The following is a 17,737-nucleotide window of genomic DNA, read 5'->3' as shown; positions in this document are numbered from 1 at the left end:
CACATTATTGTTTACATGAGATAAATTGCAGAATGGCAGATGGAGACAAAATACTGTTACTGTTAATCTGACTATCTTCAGTTTTTACACGTAACGTTAACTGTATAAAGAGCTAATATCTCGAAAATGTCAGGAGTAGTTAGTCTTTTCAAGAAGTGTTTGTGAACTAAAAATCAAGAATGTGGGATACTGTTTGTCCGTGATTTAGAGAGCCCAATGCGTGCTACCGACGAAGGGAAAACCAATGATGCAGGGGCGACCTACCTTGGCACTTGGGCAGGTGAATGAAACCAAAGGGAAGATATGCTTCACCATATTTTCTAGTCTTTGGCTTAGAATGAAGTTGGTTTGGAAACATATTCAGCTATGCTTCATGTCCTGCTTTGCGTTTGTGTGGGCGCCCTGTGCTAGCAGTGTCCAAGCGTCCCCCCCCTCCCCTCCCCGTTTTCATACCGCGCCCCCCCTGCAATGGCCCCACACTTTGGGAAGCTCTTGCTTAAACAATGGAAAAAAACACAAACTTTGTCCAAAAACCTCTCATGTTTACCTGTTTTCCACTTTTTCTTTGGTCATTTTAGCCTTTTTGGCCAGGGTGAAGGGAGTATTTGCCATCAAACAAGAAGACAGCCGCATGTAACTACGACGGTGTTTGCTAGTTCACCTTACATGCATTAATGTAATAACGTGGTTAGCCTACTTAACGTAAATTACACACAAACAACATTAAGCTACTCACCCAGAGAAGAACAGCTGCTGCTGCCATCATCATCCGTCATCATTTCTGCTACACTGGCAGGGCTAGGGGCCAGGACTCTCCTCTTCGGGTTCTTGGGGGATGTTGCTAACTCCAGGTCCGATAACAGGCACCACACCCGTAGTAGATGTGGTCGGTGTGAGGTCCTGCAGCAAGCTATCAAATACGGTGCATTTCTCGGCTTTAAAAAAAAAACGCTATGCGTGGCCAGGTGCTTCATCAGATTCAAGGTGTTACCTCCTTTGCACAGTATCACCTTAAAGCACTTGTTGCAGACTGCTGAGTTTGCATCTTTTGCTGTGAAGTACAGCCAGACTTTTGACCGCGTCGCCTTGGGCATTTTTAACCCGTAGCTCTGCTCTAAAAGAACGTACGTACCCAGGCCCACCTACTATCCTTGGAAAGGTAAAATGATTGGCTAAAAATCCAAAGTGTAGGGCATCTCAGGAAAAAAAAAGCACCGAAATGTGCGCTGCTTTTCGGTCTGGTTACTACCGTTTATGTCAGGACCTGTGCAATAATGGCACCGGATACCGGTACCCATCCCCAGTCACCTATGAGATTTCTGTTCCTGTACTGCAGATGATTCTTTGGTTCACACTCTGCACAGGACTAACCTCCAGTCAATGTTGTTTAGATAGAAAGGTAAAATGATTGGCTAGAATCCAAAGTGTAGGGCATCTCAGGAAAAAAAAAGCACCGAAATAAAGCACCGAAATGTGCGCTGCTTTTCGGTCTGGTTACTACTGTTTTTGTCAGATGGGTACCGGTATCCATCCCTATTCACCATACATATATTTATATAACATTTGCTGCATTTACAAGCTTTTTGAGTGATGCTTTGTCTTCTCACTATCCGCCCACCAATGAAGTCTGACCATTTTACTGCTTCTCAGCTGATTTAAAGACTTAAACCTCTCATCCATGCATTCATTACATCTAGACTCAATTTTGACATTATCATATTCATTGTGTATCATCCAAAATCCTCAGTAAGCCCCAGTCTTCCCGAACCTTTAATGAGTCCCTGTCACAATGCATTTGATTCAAATTTATTATAATCACTCAAACTCCACCCTAAAGCACCTCGTACCTCACCAGTCTTCACAACCACACCCTTTACTACAGACTGCACCCCTTAAAACCACCCACTTATACAGAACCAAGTAATATACCTGGGATTTCTCCAAGTGTGCCCTCACGTGCTAAAGCTCTCTCCCAAAGTGCATTTAAAAGCAAAGCAAGAAGGTTTCGGGTTTGAATCCCCTTGCCAGTAGGGCCTTTCTATGTGCAGTTTGCATGTTCTCCCAGTGCTTGTGTGGCTTCTTTCTTTCCAGCTACTCTGGTTTCCTCCCACAGTCCAACGACATGCAGGTTAGGTTCATTAGTGTCTCCCTTGGTCTAAATTGACCATAGATGTGAATGTGAACGTGAATGACTGTATTTCTTCCCGCATTTCTCCCTCTCGCAACTCTGAATTGACTAAGCAGTTTAAAAAAATGGAATGGACGCATACACAGTTAAAATTAGAGATATCAGGAAAAAACAAGGTAAGAAAATGTGGAAGGTATATTAAATGCATGAAGGTGAAATTTGTGTGCTGTACAGATTCTCTGAACATTACCACAGAACTATAATTAATTTCCTGCTGAGATTCAACCATGAATCAGACTTAAACACAATCATTTTAGGGTTCTGTTTTAAAGTAGGCACTCTTGAAGGCTGCACTATATAGTTACTGACCAAGTGAGCACAATCCCAATTAAAACATGTTAATTTACCTTCATGCTACTGATATACAGGTTCACTAAAGCTCATTTGCAGTTTAACTACAGCTCAGTTCAATAAAACAGAGAAAAACCCAACAATCTATGAGAAAGCGATTTGGAGGCAGTGGAAAGGAAAAACTCCCTTTTAACAGGAAGAAACCTCCGGCAGAAACTGGATAGGGAGGGATGGCCTTCTGCCATGACTGATTGGGAGTGAGGGGAGGAAGACAGGACAAAGACATGCTGTGGAATTAAATGCAGAGTGTTGTATAAACACACTGAGTGAAAAAGGTGAATGAAGAAGAAGCACATCGTGGGAAGCTCCCAACAACCTATTGCAGCTTAACTTAAGGGAGAATTCAGGGTCACCTGATCAAGCTTTAGCTATATGCTTTGTCAAAAAGCAAAGTTTTAAGCCTAATCCTAAAAGTAGAGATAGTGTCTGTCTCCCAAATCCAAACTGGGAGCTGCTTCCACATACGAGGGGCCTGAAAGCTGAAGGCTCTACTTCCCATTCTACTTTTAAATATCCTAGGAACCACGAGTAAGCCTGCAGTCTGAGCGCGAAGTGCTCTATTGTGTTGATATGGTACTATAAGGTCTTTAGAAAAAGATTGCGCCTAAATATTCAAGACCTCGTGTATGATGACAAAGATTTTAAATTCATTTCTGGATTTAACAGGGAGCCAATGAAGAGAAGCCAGTAAAGGAGAAATATGCTCTCTTTTTCTAGTGGATTTTCATTTACCTCTACTACAATTTAGTATCTGCCCCAAAATAGATGAAACAATTAAAGGACAAATAAGCAAAAAGAAAATAAAAGAAAACAAGAACTGGTGAACGATATATTTTTTAAAAATAAGACATACATTTAAGATGTGCAAAAAACAGACATATTCAACTTATATTGCCATTTTTCACTGTTATATATACAAATGTTATTTTCAAGTGATTATGATTTAGAGCAAGAAACTTTTTCATAGGTTTTAGTGTATGTTATTTATAGCGCTAACTAGTAGTTCAAGTTCTTGTTCCCTTAATGCCCACCAATACTTAAACACAATATTAAATTTTATATTTAAATCTCTTGTAAAATAAGAGCTAAAGTATATTCCCATCTCATCCTCCCATCTGCTCCATCCCCTCTCTTCCTCCCATTCTTTAATGTTTTCATCGCCTTGTACTCCTCTCCATCAACACTACTCATACTGGGTTACTTTCTAAGCACTGGGTGGGTTGCGCAAGCCACGTAGCACAGAGTGGTGCTGGCCAGTGAAAACACAAGACTGTAACAGGATAATGAGAGGCAGAGAGGACCTCTCTGTTCTCCATCTCGGCATTTTCCACTGCCTTGCTCAGGTTCATTCCTCGCGCTCAGTCCACTGAAGCTGTAGCACAAATGAGTTTCAAAACGCAACCAGAGGGGCCGAAAAAAAGCTGTTAATAGCAAGTGTACAACTTCTGAAACTGAAAAGAAAAACAGACACACAAAAATATTGCTGCTAAAAAAATTAATAAATTAAAAAAAAAAAAATCAACAAATACATCAACATTTCATCGCAAAGGATGCTAATCACAGGACTGTCATCCCTCCCCTGTACACCCTGACCACTTGGTTACTCTACCCATGGTACTCTCAACAAACAGACCAATTGATTCCTGATAAATGACACTTAAAACACGCACGCACTCTAAACAGTAAGGTTTGGACTGGATGGTATTTCTCGTATGGCCAGGACAGGGTCTACTTTCTGGCGGAGTGCATTACATCTCAGTTGTGAGTTTTGGCAGACAGACTGGGAGTTTCTCTGGAGTCTCTGGGGTCTTCTGAGGTGTAGAGCACATGCACAAGCACACGTACAAGGATGCAAATACGTGTGCAGTCCCATCCTGTATAATACACACTAAATAGAAATGTTTAGCATTCATAATTCTACCGGTTACCATTATTCCCCAGGAGCACTTTCTGTCAAGAGTTTATTCATTTGAATCCACTTAAACAGGGAGCGGGCCTTTGAGTGTCCTCTGAAACAACACAGTGAGCAGTGAACTGAGGTCACGTATCAGTTGACAGTTGGCTGCATAATTTATGTTAAGTTGCAATTCTCTGGTGTCAGACACAGTTCATGCATAGACCATAGCTCATGCATTGACTGACAATGAGATAAAGTTAATATACAACTATAATGATGACATCCACTCCACAATGTGTCATTCAACTGCTACCACTGAAAGTACCAAGACCAGTGGATATTAGTGTTACTGTAAAAACAGAATTACAGAGAAAAGACAAAGAGAGAGAAATGTCTGGCTTAACACTATGCATTACGAATTAGATGCTGTCATGTACACTTAACCATCACTTCCTAAGTCACTAAGTAGAGCACAAAGTAAAGTCAATGTAAAGTGCTGTAAATATAATTTGATTACTCATTTTGAGAATGTGAAATATGGTCAATTTGGTCGAAAAATCATATTTTCTTAGACTACAGGGGGCGCATGACAACTGTGTATTATTATCCACCTATATACAACTGCCCTCCAACAAACAAGACTTTTGTTTATTTGTTTATTTTTGTCATAAATATGTCCCATTCAATATTCTGTTCATGTGTTAATGCTTTAGTTTGCCTTGCATTTTATTCTATGGAGGCCTGAAGACTTTTTGCATCTTCTGTAAGAGGGAGCGTATTATATATAAATGAGATTTAATAATGCAAAACCAAAGGTACAGTGTATGGCTGTAATCACAACCTTCTGTTCATTTAATCTTACAGTCTACTACTGACCGATTTCTGTCCATATTTGCACTTTAAACACTACTTTGGGCTCTGATTACTGTGTTTATTCACCGACTTTCTATTTAGTTGTATATACTACCTACACTTTAAAGTGAATTACCTCCTTTCAAGCCCTAACAACTGTTCCTGGTTCAGTAACATACTGAAATGAATGCAGGACACTGATGTACAGTGGGATACCAACTGTAACAATCTGTGTATGTGTTTATCTGTGTGTACTTGTGTGCGAATGTCCGTATGTGACTACACGTACACACTCATGCATGTGTGCATGTTTGTATTCTGCTGGTCTTGTGTGCATTTACAGGCGCGTGCGGGTGTGTGAGAGGTGCTCCCCGTTGTGCCGGCCGCGCCACTATGCCATCTGGAGAGGAAATCGAGTGTGAAGTACAGTATAGTTTGGGACCAAGCTCCGTGGCAGCGGCTCAGCAGTTAGTTCATTAGTTCCAAACTTCCAGGGATTAGGAGAGAATCTCTGCGGCAGGGAGGCAGGGGGGAGTCATGGAGGATGGAGGGACCCATGTGGGGAAAAGAGAGGCAGAAAGAGAAACACCAGGAGGAATACTGGACCAAAGGGCACCAAGAGACGGAGACAGAACATGGGGGGAGAGAGACATAAACAATCTTAACCCTGCGGACCCTAGAGAAGGGAGACGAGCGAGAGAGGGGGACGGTAAAGAACAAGACGGCGAGGGAGTGAGGAGGAGAGAGGACAGGTGTAGCCGTCAGTTCCGCTCTGGGGTTTCAACCTGCCCTCCCTTTTCCTCCACCCCACTGATCATACAGATATGATGATATGTGTAAGAGTGTTAGAGCAGTCAGCCTTGTCTTCCATCCCCTCTCACCTCCTCCTTCTTTCCCCTCTGGGTCCATGGCGACAGTTAGCAAGCTCTGGGTGGCTCCTACCCTTTACTCCCTTTCTTTTCTCCCTACCTCTTAAGCTGCCAGCATTACTGCCAAGATGGAGTGCAGACATTTTTAGAGTCAAAGTGGCAGGCAATTAAAGCCAGCATTCCTGGATTTCAATTTAAAAGGGGAGGGGGGGCCAGAGTGACCTTCACCACGTACCTTTTTGTCATGAACATCCTTTCCTGTTTTAAGGTGAAGGTGAAAGATAATGAAAAGAATACATTAATGAACACATAATAGGAGTGTGGTGGTGGGCAGTAGCCCCATTTAAGGCCTACTCATGCATACTCAGTAACTGCACTCAACATTTCGCCATCTCGCCATTGTTATATTCACCAAAACAGTGGTTCAGAATGGCATTTAGCAAGCTGGGTCATTGCTTTGCTCCCATTAGATATGCATTATGAGACTTTAGGACATTGTTGAAGCCTGGCATGCCTTGCCAAACCCACAGTGCAGACTGTGCAGTTGTCATGGTGAAGATAATCGTTTCTAGGCTATACGGTGTTGAAATTGTCAGCAGACACACACCCACATTGTAATAGCTAACTCTCATCCATTTATAGATCAGATGGTCCCAACGCACAGCTCAAATTGAGTTAATAAAAGACAGGGTAAGGGTAATATTTTTGACAAGCAATTACGGGGTATGCTTCCAACGCTTCCTGCAAATTACCATTCACTAGGTACACACAACTGTGTCAGTGCATTATTCAATCGAGCTTGGTATTTACTTGGGCAGTAAGATGCATGCGTGTCCAGCAGCATCTGCATCTGATTTGCATAAAGTTACATTTACTCTGCAGATGCTTTTGGCACAGCAACTTCCAACAAACACATCCAAACCTAAAACTAAGCAGGAGCCAAAACGCATCAAAAATTGGCAAAAATTTTAATGTAGGTACTTGACTAAACTTACTGTGAGCCACGAGCCGCAAGAAAAAGCACATAAAAACAGGAAGACGTGGAAGAAAAAAGTAACAGGCAATGTTTTTTTGGCACAAAACGAAAAGTTCCTTTGAAGACATTTAATAATATTTTTAGTGGTGTGCTGAGTTTTCAAGTCAATAAACTGTAAATAGTCTCTCAACCAACCTGTGTGCGCACATTACACAGGGTCCGCACAACGTCCGTCAAAAGAGCAGCATCAGTTCTCTTTCACTGACTCCAGGTGTGTTTATGTACAGAGCTGTCAGGTAATTCGTCTGTGTTTTAGCAGCACTGAGAGCCTAATAAACAATTATTGGATTTATGCGTGCATAACTGAATAAAATAATCATAAAAGCATAAAAGTATGCTTTGGGTGTAGATATAACCATAAAGCATCAAATATGAGCCATTACACATCCTCTGTAGGCAGCAGGCATCAATTAGAAGTGCATCATTAGAAGTGCATCACCTCTGAAGCATGTAACACCTTTTGACAAGATTTTTCACCTCCTTTAACTAGTTGTTTAATTTCTCAAAAACAATAAATGTAAAAATTTGTATCAGCACCTGTTTCCTCACGTGTTTTGCTTCTCTCCACAAGAACTGCTGAAAATAATGCCAGACTTAAGACACAATATTTTGTCAGTCTGGCTTTGATGGTTTAAAGGGGTCAAAAAAAAATTGCGATAAATATCCCCCCAGGCTATGTAATGAAAATAATTTGAAAAAGATTTTTTTTAAACACACAGTGAAAAGTAAAACAATTATTTCAGTCAACTCATTTCCACATAGAAATTTATAAATCCAAAACAAATGTTTGTGGTATTCCCAGAAACCCACAAACACACACACACACACACACACACACACATTCACACAAAGTACTGTTCATCGAAAAGGAAAAAATATCATCTTAAGGGAAGGTAGAACTACACAACATCCCCCATGGATTTCCAATTGCCACAGTGGAGAAAGACGCCAAGAGTGTGGAAAGTGAAGAAAGGGTGCCAGTAGGGAAGGTGCATTTTGTTATTGAGTATATTACTAATTTTTATATTACACAGCACGACCTAGCAAACACATAATAGGCTACAAGACTCTTTGCACACTGTGCCGAAAGGCAACATGTCAAAAAGTGTCAAAAGCTCAAATCTGTTCTGACGCTATGTTCTGCTTTGCAGTGTAGTGCAGACAGGAGAAAGTAATGGGATTATTAGGTAGGAAACTACTGGTGGACAATACTATTTTCCAGAATTTAATGTATTGGTATTTTTATGTGAATTACTCAGAGAAGTAGTAGTGGAAGGTAGAGAGGTATGCCTGCTGAGGGACATTACTCTGCAGTTTGAATAAATGGGTATATCCTGTAGCTATGTACATTTTCACTTTATTTGTAAAAGCACATACTGGGGCTATAGGCACAACCCAGCAGTAGCTAACACAGAGGAGACCTTTTGAAAATGAGAAAAACAAAATTCTGAATTTGCAATTGTTGCCTACAAATTCAGCCCCCCAAAATGTTCATGTTTCAGGTGAAATGAATATGTTTGTGTAAAGAATATGCTGGAGCAAAACACTTCTGCTTAAACACAAGGAAGATGGGGACATGGACCTGCTGACAGTGCAACAGTCCAGCATCTGAAGCCTGAATGGCTCCTTCAGTGCTGCATTCCTCTCCACATTCCCCTTTATCACACAATAAAGACAGAAGCTCTTACATCCCACCAACACCATCGCAGGGTCACAGTTTTAGCTGTCAGTCACACAGGCCATCATCTTATTGTCTTTGTCTACTACAGGAACAGCCTCCAGCCATATCAATCATCTTTATTATCATGACTTAAAAACCTTTGTTAGTTAACTTTTTGCCCGGGCCCCTTCTTTATCCCACTCTCCAATCACAATTTCATGGGCAGTCCAGCAGGGCCAATGAGGAGGTAGCGTGGGCAGGAGGAGAATGCTTTTAACCTGCTGCATCTGGTGCTTTCCCACTGCTATCCCAGTGGGACATGGTCACCTTGTTTTAAATGACTCTAATGTGGTTGAGGGGGGGAGTGCTGTCTTTATACTATCATAATGGGGTGAAATGTGCTTGTTATAAACATCTCACTTAGGTAGTTTTCCTTTGAGTGATTAAGACCAAGCACCTGTCTGATAGAGAGATATGGGAATTAAAATATATCCAAGATCACACAGCTATGGGAGTGTTTGTGGCTTCCCCGCTATTCTATTAATACCAAGCTGAATTTCATTTACAAGCATGCATCTTAGTACTTATGTACCTTTTTGCTGAGGGCTACTCCATCTTCACAGTCCAGCACAGCACAGTCGACATCCAGTGAGGCTAGTTTCTTCAATTTTCGCTCATCATTGCCAGGGCAGTAGAGAACTGCCCTGCGGGGTATGTAGTGCAGAGAGGAGCCTGCAGAGTGATAGTGATGACGCCATGCTTCAGCATACAACTCCCAGACTGTGGCCCGGAGCCACCCGCCCTTTCTGTCAACAACAACATACACATACATAAGGACATGATGATGTAAGGACATAAACATACATGCTTTGGTGCACAGAGTACATACACAGAAATGGCAGGCAGGTGTACTATGAATGTACTAATTCATGTCTCTGGTGCATATATTACTCATGAGCACACACAGTATCAATAAGTAGCTAAGGGCCATGAATAATTAAAGGCTGTTGCTGCATTCATAATATATGTACAGTGTTTATAACACACATGGAGATCCAGTGAGGAGGACTCACTCAGACTTGAGTGAAAGTCTGGATGCATTTCAGTTTGGGAGTTCTGTTTGCCCTTCAGCTTTTCATTGAAGTGAAAGAGAGACGCTGACCTGTGCTTTGGCAGTCTTTGTGAGAACAAACTCACCCAAACACCGAGCCACTCATATGCTAATTATAGCCACGCTGCTGAATATCTAGGCACGGCAGAAAGTGAATGAGTATCAGAGTCACTGTTGTTTAGTGCTGAGTCACAGAAAAACTTGTCTTAAAAGTGCGGATCTTTATTCCTACCATGAGCTCTGAAGGTAAAAATCAATTTTACATAATAATGTGTTCTTTTAGTCACATAATTCCCAAATGACTAAGTATACATAAAGATAATGTAATTTAAAATTAAATTGCAAGTATGCCATGTTACAAAGTCACAAATTGCATTGTAATATATGGAATATGAGCACTTTTATTCATCACGGCCTTCAGGTAAATTACATATTATACACAGCATTCACCCACACACAAAGTAAACCAAAGCATTCAAGAAAAAAATATAGCACTGTAGATGTTAATGGAGTGTGTGGTTCTTCTTTCCTTTTTCTAAAGCTTTTTTCAGGTCTAGAATCCTTTTCAGCCTGTGTTATCTGGCTAAATAATGGTCAGTGGTAGTAGTAAGTAAATTATATATATTATAGTCAGCTAACATTTGGTATCGAGCCAAAAAAATATTTAAAAAAAACCAGAAAAGGAAATTCCCCGATACCTGCTGATCCTTTGCTCAAAGAAGGTGGGGTCACTTCAGGTCTGGAACATTTTAACAACAATCGTGTTGTAATGACAGCAGAGAGTTCAAAACCCAGCTGAGCTCCAGAAAGACTGACGGTATATGGTCGAAACTGTGGAACCTGATCTGTGCTGACTGAATAGATATTTATTAAACCTTATGAGAAGCTTGGGGGGAAACTTCATGAAGCACAGATCCATGAGGATTTGAGCGCTTCCTGAGTATTGCCCATTTTGCATGAATGAAAACAATTGTTGTTTCATGTTTTCTTACAGCAGAGTTCTCTCAGGGCACCGGATGTCCATTCTGTATAAATAAATATTTATGTCTCTCATTAATATGGTTTGCCCTCTTGTGGAGATAATGTGATATTCAAATAAATCGATTCTGTGTGAATGAAAACCCAAAAGTAATTGTGTGCACACAGGCTCAAAGCCTGGGAGTCACTGTCAGTTCATTTCTCTGTTGAGAAAGAAGTTGTTTACACTGTTTTTAATTGTAGTTGCCAATGCTGTATTTATATCTGTACCCATCACGAAAGCCTATGTCACTAAAAATTCCTCTTATAGCATGCCTGAGAAACTGACAGCAGGAGCTCCAAAAAGACTTTAAAACAGAGTTCTAAAAACTACAATAGGACCTAGAATCTGCTGCGCAGACACAGAAATAATAGGGTACTACATTCATCAGCTCCTGCAACTATGGAAAGGTTCCTGAAAACACCTTTTAACATTGCTGTACTCTTTCTGGGTATCAGAAGTCTGAGGATCCTATTGGTAGATTGGTGTCTTTCTTTGCCTGAGGAGGGCAAAAGAAAGAAAGAAAGCAAGTGAGGGGATATCCCTTCTGTAAAGAGGGGCTGAGTTATTCTCTTTTCATGTTTCTCGCTCCCTAAAGGAGCTAAAGTGACTTCAATAGCCACTTAATCCTGTCAACTACGCTTCCACATGCCCTCCAGTCCCAATAAGGCCTAATCTACACTGAGATGTTGCAGTTGTAGCAGGCAGTTAAAACCAATTTAAAATGCTTCCAGCATTTTAGTGCTTCCAGGCATTGAGTGTGTTTACAAAAGGCTTGGGGACAAAGTTTAAAGGGAGAACTACGGCCAACCCCATGCAAATTGTAGACCCGTTAAAATGGGTACAGCTCACAATACGTTTAGGAACTTAAATCTAAAGGACCAAAAACTGGTGAGAAAGAGATGAAAAACAGCAGCACTGAAACTAGAAAGAAAGACAGCGGGTCCAAGAATCCAGGCGCGTCTCAAAATGAAATTAGTCTATTCTGTGCACACTGCTCCAGGGGAACTGTTACAACGCTATACTAAGTACCAATTGATAAATCACTTTTTCATCGTCATCATGATGTGAACATGAACAATATACACGCTGAAAAAGACTGTGTGAAAAGCCATGAATGTGAAATGTTCTTATATTTATATGTGGCATGTACCGGCACTCACCATGCAGAAATAGCACCTTGCACGATAAAATCAAATTTGAGGTCATTTTGCATTGCAACACTTGAGTGGCTGGCTTTGTAATGCCAAAATGTGGCTCTGGAGACACATACCAAAGTGGGAACTGCCACAAAGCTGATTCTCACAGGATACACAGCGCATAACTAATTTATTAGACCACCACCCAGAGTAAGGTTTATGACACAGCCGCCCTAAATTAACAATATTGGTAACTAACAAATGTTCGTGTTTATGTTTTTATAATGTGTGTAACCCTTTAATCAAAATATTTTAAATGCTAAGGTATAATTACAGTAGATATCCAATCAATTTACTGTTTTACAAAAAAAAAAGACAAAAAATGATAAAGCATATTATTATTTTTGATTAAGTGGCCAAACTACAGTTCATTTCCTGATCAGAAAAAATACTTTGGCTGGATGTCATGCTTGATTAATTTCTGACTTCTCACTGTAACAGCTCAAATTTGGATACAAAACTGTGAATTTAGTTTATTTGACTAATAAATAACTGTATTTTTTTTTTAATCTGTAAACAGGTTTTTGACAGATTTATAAATTATTTGTGTTTTCTTGTTATTCATGACAAATTTGTTAAGCACTGCATTTTACCAACATGTTAATGACACAGTCATGATAATTACAGTCTAGAAACTTTGAATTCATTTAGTTTTAATCAAACTGAAAGTCAAGATCAAAGTTAGGTGCAGTCTGACATAGAGAAAAATACTCTTTCTGAATTCGCTACTGTACTTTTTCATTACAGTGTATACCTTAGGCCACATATGTACCCGGTCTGCAATTCCTCCAGCGCTGAAGTGGGCAGCATACACCTACAGGTGTTGTAGTTTATATGATTAAGAATAAGAAGGACGCCCAGGTGCAAAGGAAAATCTACATGTGGAAGACAGTGACTAGTGCAGCTACATCCATAGCTCTGCCCTGACTCATTGATTAGACAGGGTATTTACGCTTCTGTTAAATTTTAATGTGCTCATAACTCTCCGTATGATTTGATATGATATATGTTACATATGGAGTTTAAAAATAATATTTTCATAATGGGTGTAGTCTGAATGTTCACAAACGTTGCACTTATAGTGATCCCATTATAAGATGTTCTTGATAAAATTGACCAAAAAGCTCCCAGGAGTGGTCGATACTAGCACAGGGGTGGGCAAGTCCAGGCCTCAAGGGCTGGTGTCCTGTAGGTTTTAGATATCACCCTAGGTCAGCACACCTGAATCAAATAATTAGTTCATTACCAGGCCTCTGGAGAACTACAAGACATGTTAAGGAGGTTATTTAGCCATTTGGATCAAGGACACATCTAAAACCTGCAGGACACCGGCCCTCGAGGCCTGGAGTTGCCCACCCCTGTACTAGCAGGACTTTTATCTCCTTCCAGTCAGGTGAAAAACATTCTCTATCTTTACCCTAAATTCAAAATGTACCAGAATGATGGGAAGAAGAAAACGCATACAGAAGATCTGTAAAAGCTCATCATTGAAGAATACAACATCATCTGTAAAACATAGTGGAGCCAGTGCAATGGCGTGAGCGTCAATAGCTTCCAGTGGCATCAGGTCACCAGTGTTTATAGATGATGTAGGAGAAGACAGAAGCAGCAGGTAGATTCTGTAACATATAAAGATTAACTTTCTGCTCAGTTACAACCAAAAAGTTCATTTTTCACATTGTAACTGGTCATTGACGGAAAATGGTGAACTTAATTTAATTTGCTGTTTTGGCATTGGGATTAAAGATGGTGAGTGTGGTTGTTTACATTAAACATGCATTTAACTTGCATTAAAGTTTTCATGAAAACCTAAAGGAACTGCTTATATAGTCAAGCAACCACAACAGCGAATGAAGGAGAGCTCCGACAAATGGGAATCTGAGCATCCTAACCAAATACACACATAACTTCTAGATTTCTGTTTACATCATACAACATCTGTTTGATATTTCCGCATTATTAGATCAATGCATGATATATTTGCATTCTACATATTTAAAGAGTCCCTAGAGTGCTGTTTTCCCCTGTACTCCTTTTTTACTTTCTGTTTTTTTACATGAGGGGTTATGACAACTCAGGGCTATGTGACCATATAGCAGCTGTAAAGTGGTTGAGGCTTGCCTCATTGACTGTGTTTACTGGTCTTAGATCAGAGGTAGCGATATGTTAGTGGGTTATATGGTGCTGGGTGCGAATGTTTCTTATTAGAGAGGCAGCAACAGACACAGGCCTGGCGGCACTAAAAGAGGTGGGGGTGGTGGGTAGAATGCAGTAAAAAGGGTGGTAAGCTCAGTGTCAGACTGTACATGGGTACAAACCCCGACTATGGTATACTATGTTTGGACCAGCCATCTAACAGTAACTTGTCAATTAGTATTTTACATGCAGATTTGTGTCTTTTGTCAACACCAGACAGTGTCTTGGACAAAGCTGTTCACAAGTACAGAACAACCAACTGATCTTCAATCCAAACAGACTAGCCTCTGATGATGTGACACTCACTGTCAGAATCTTTGTAGACTCCAACTACAATAAATCCACCTTGAACCACAAATCCTTGAACTACACATCTTATCTACCCCACTCTGACTACTGTACACGTTCACCATATTCATGTCCTTATCTCTGAAATCCCCTGTTATTTAATCCAGGCAGGTGCATTAATGTGTCTCTCAATCTCTCAAGGTAACAGGCATGTCACCAAGAAATGTCAAACTTTGTAAGGATTTCACACTTCCGCCGACTTGTTTAGACCGTTGAGGAGTTTGTGTTCTGTTTCAGATTCTGCTTCTGGCATTTGGGGGTCCTGTGAACACAAGAAAGTTCACCACAGCTTTGGGTGGTATTGCATGTTTAAGTGACAAAGCCTGCTGCTGTGGGAATGATCACAGTTACTCAGAGGAGAGAGAAGCAGTCAAGATATGGATACAAACATCTGCTGAGGTTGGGAAAGTGTAGACCCTACTGTCAAAGATGGCAATCTCAAGCTATACTACTAGTAGCAGTTACTAATAGTTTCACTGAGCAGGAAAGGCCTTGTTTGTTATAGATGAGCTTATTGCTACATAATTTATATTTTAAATTTAAAAAAAATTATCTTTCAATTCTATAAAACATTTTCCCCCAAAAAAGTTGGAAAGAATTGTGTAAAATATGAATACAATAAACCACAAACATTGTAAGAACAGCTTTCCACAAATATCCTCCCTGCTTGTTCTTTAGAATGGACAAAATTCCACCGATGAGCAAACATTTGTAAGTCTGACAGACAACAAATGAAGTGTTTCTGGGAGAAATGTTGTTTCTTGGATAATATATGCTTATTTTGAATAAACCAAAATGTGGAATTGCTTTTTGAAAGGTGGGCTAAAGATGAGATGGACTTTTATCAGTGTATCTGTAGTGGTATGGGGATGCACTATTGCAATGAAACTTGTACACTGTATGAAAAAATATACACAAATACACAGGTTTTGGAGTCATTAAGATAAAAAATCTCAACGCTTAGACACCTTATGTTAGTCTTTATGGTATTTACAATGAAAACATTTGTTTTTAACAATACTAAAAATCCAGTATTTTAATTTCATTTAATCTAATTTTTCTTTAACCTTTTTGTATCTGTGTGTGTGTGTTTGTGGGGGTTGGTCAAACTTGGGACACAACAGTGTTCTTTAACTTTATCATTACAATTTTTTACTTTATGTTCTTGCTGGTTTAACTGCATACTACTGTAGACCATGATCAATAATCAATTTGTCATAAGATATGTGTGTGACATAACAGTTTCAAAGCACTGTTTATTGTACTCTGGCATTCAATATTATATTCCGGATACTTTGTAGTAATTGCTTCATTATCATGACATGATGATCACAGTTTCTTGTAACTCTACTGCCCTCCACATGGCAGCATAATAGCCTAATTCAGGTGGTCATATTCATCCAACTGCATGAATTACAGGAGATAACAAGAGGCCCACTCCAAAACAGACGCCAGTGACAGCCTCCCTCTCAATATGTAGATTTCTACAATTATCTCCAGCATGGTGGTGCAGGCAGAAGCTGTGTCTAAAATGCACAAAATTAAAGATCTGTGTTTCTACCCCACAATAATCAGCTACTTTTTAATATGCAAACTACATTCCGAGGTCTGTGGCGTTTAAGATTCAAGATTAAATTTGGTGAAACTAAAGATGAATAAAGAGTAGGGAGGAAATCAATGTTACTGAAGCATCAACAAGCCCTCTGTCTGCAGAAAGCTGTCTGCGGGTGGGAAATAAAATGGTCAAAAAGTCATCAATATTTACCTACCTTCATGTCCACCTGCCTGTCTGACACTTTTTGTTTTTTTCAGAATGAAAGAGGTGAAGCATTCCCCGCACATGGTCCTCCTCTCAGCATGATGCTGTATGTGCATGGTTTTTTGTTTTCTGTTTTTCACACTGCCTCAGGACTGAGGACACAACTGGATGGCAGAGAAATGTTGAAAAATTAACCAGAGACACCCAAGACAGGGAGAGGAAAGAATCAAACACTTTTCTACTACCTTTGTGCCCCCTGCTTTCTTTGCTTGCCCTCTAGCAAGTTGGAGCTCAGGATGAGCAATCCGTTCCCCTCCAGTATAGATCAGCTGGGGGTTTCAGAATTTACTGGGGGCTAGTCTCTCTTTTACCAAGAGAAGCAGGAGAGACAATGGCTTACTGGCCACGCTAGCATTTTGTTGCTGACATCTGTATTGACTGTACTTTGCAAGGGATAGGATTTGTTTATTCATTTTGTTTATTCATTTTTCTCTGAATAATCCACATCCCCTCAATAGAATCATGTGCTGTTCCACTGCCATCATAAAGATTTAATTATTTAATTTTACATCTAAAAAAAAACCTTCTTTAACCCAAGTCTTCACTCATTCAACTAAAGAAACCTTCATGTGTTTGCAGCAGAGATTGAAAATGTCACATTATAACACTGCTCATGCTACATCTTTCTTGCTTTTCTTTTAAAAGCTATTTCCAGTAACAATGTCCCTCACCTTACACATCCTCCCATTCACATCTTCTCCCCTTTCCAATCTCATTAGTTTGGGTTTTATGCCTTAATCTACACAATGAGGACAAAGTCATGGCAGTTATCTTCAGCAGCCAATGTCTGCCTACCTGTAATCCTTCTCAAAGTCCCCGGCTTTCTTCCAGCTCACAAATTGGCACACAATGCTTTTATGCAAGGCCTCCATCGTAATGCTCACAGATGACAGCAGACTTTTTTCTTCTTCTTTTTTTATCCTTCCACATAAAACTGGTTGAATAGATACATCTTAATCTAGATCTCAGGACAGCAAAAAGCCACGATGCAAAGGACACAGGTCTTATATTTTGCAGTCGCTTGCAATGTTACGTGATGATTGGCAGATATCACTCCAGCTTCCCCGCATTGTCTTTGTCTGTCAAAGACTCAAATCTCAAGACAGTATTCAACAATGTCATGCTGTATGCACACTATAAGTTTGATTAATTAGTTATACAGAATGTAAAAGAAAACACAACATTAAACACAT

At 40.0% G+C, this 17,737-nt stretch overlaps 1 protein-coding gene across 1 annotated transcript in view; it reads right to left on the bottom strand.

The window, feature by feature from the left end:
• Nucleotides 1-17,737, bottom strand: part of clybl (citrate lyase beta like) — a 71,939-nt gene that overhangs the window by 24,431 nt on the left and 29,771 nt on the right. Inside the window, exon 2 of the mRNA XM_084908346.1 lies at nt 9,446-9,659. Within this exon, the coding sequence (XP_084764472.1) occupies nt 9,446-9,659 (214 nt within the window). The remainder of the gene's footprint in view (nt 1-9,445; nt 9,660-17,737) is intronic.

This window comes from Perissodus microlepis, chromosome 16 (assembly GCF_051167445.1).
Source record: "Perissodus microlepis isolate ML-2025 ecotype Zambia chromosome 16, ASM5116744v1, whole genome shotgun sequence".
Taxonomy (NCBI): Eukaryota; Metazoa; Chordata; class Actinopteri; order Cichliformes; family Cichlidae; genus Perissodus; species Perissodus microlepis.
This window is presented reverse-complemented; position numbering and strand designations above follow the sequence as displayed.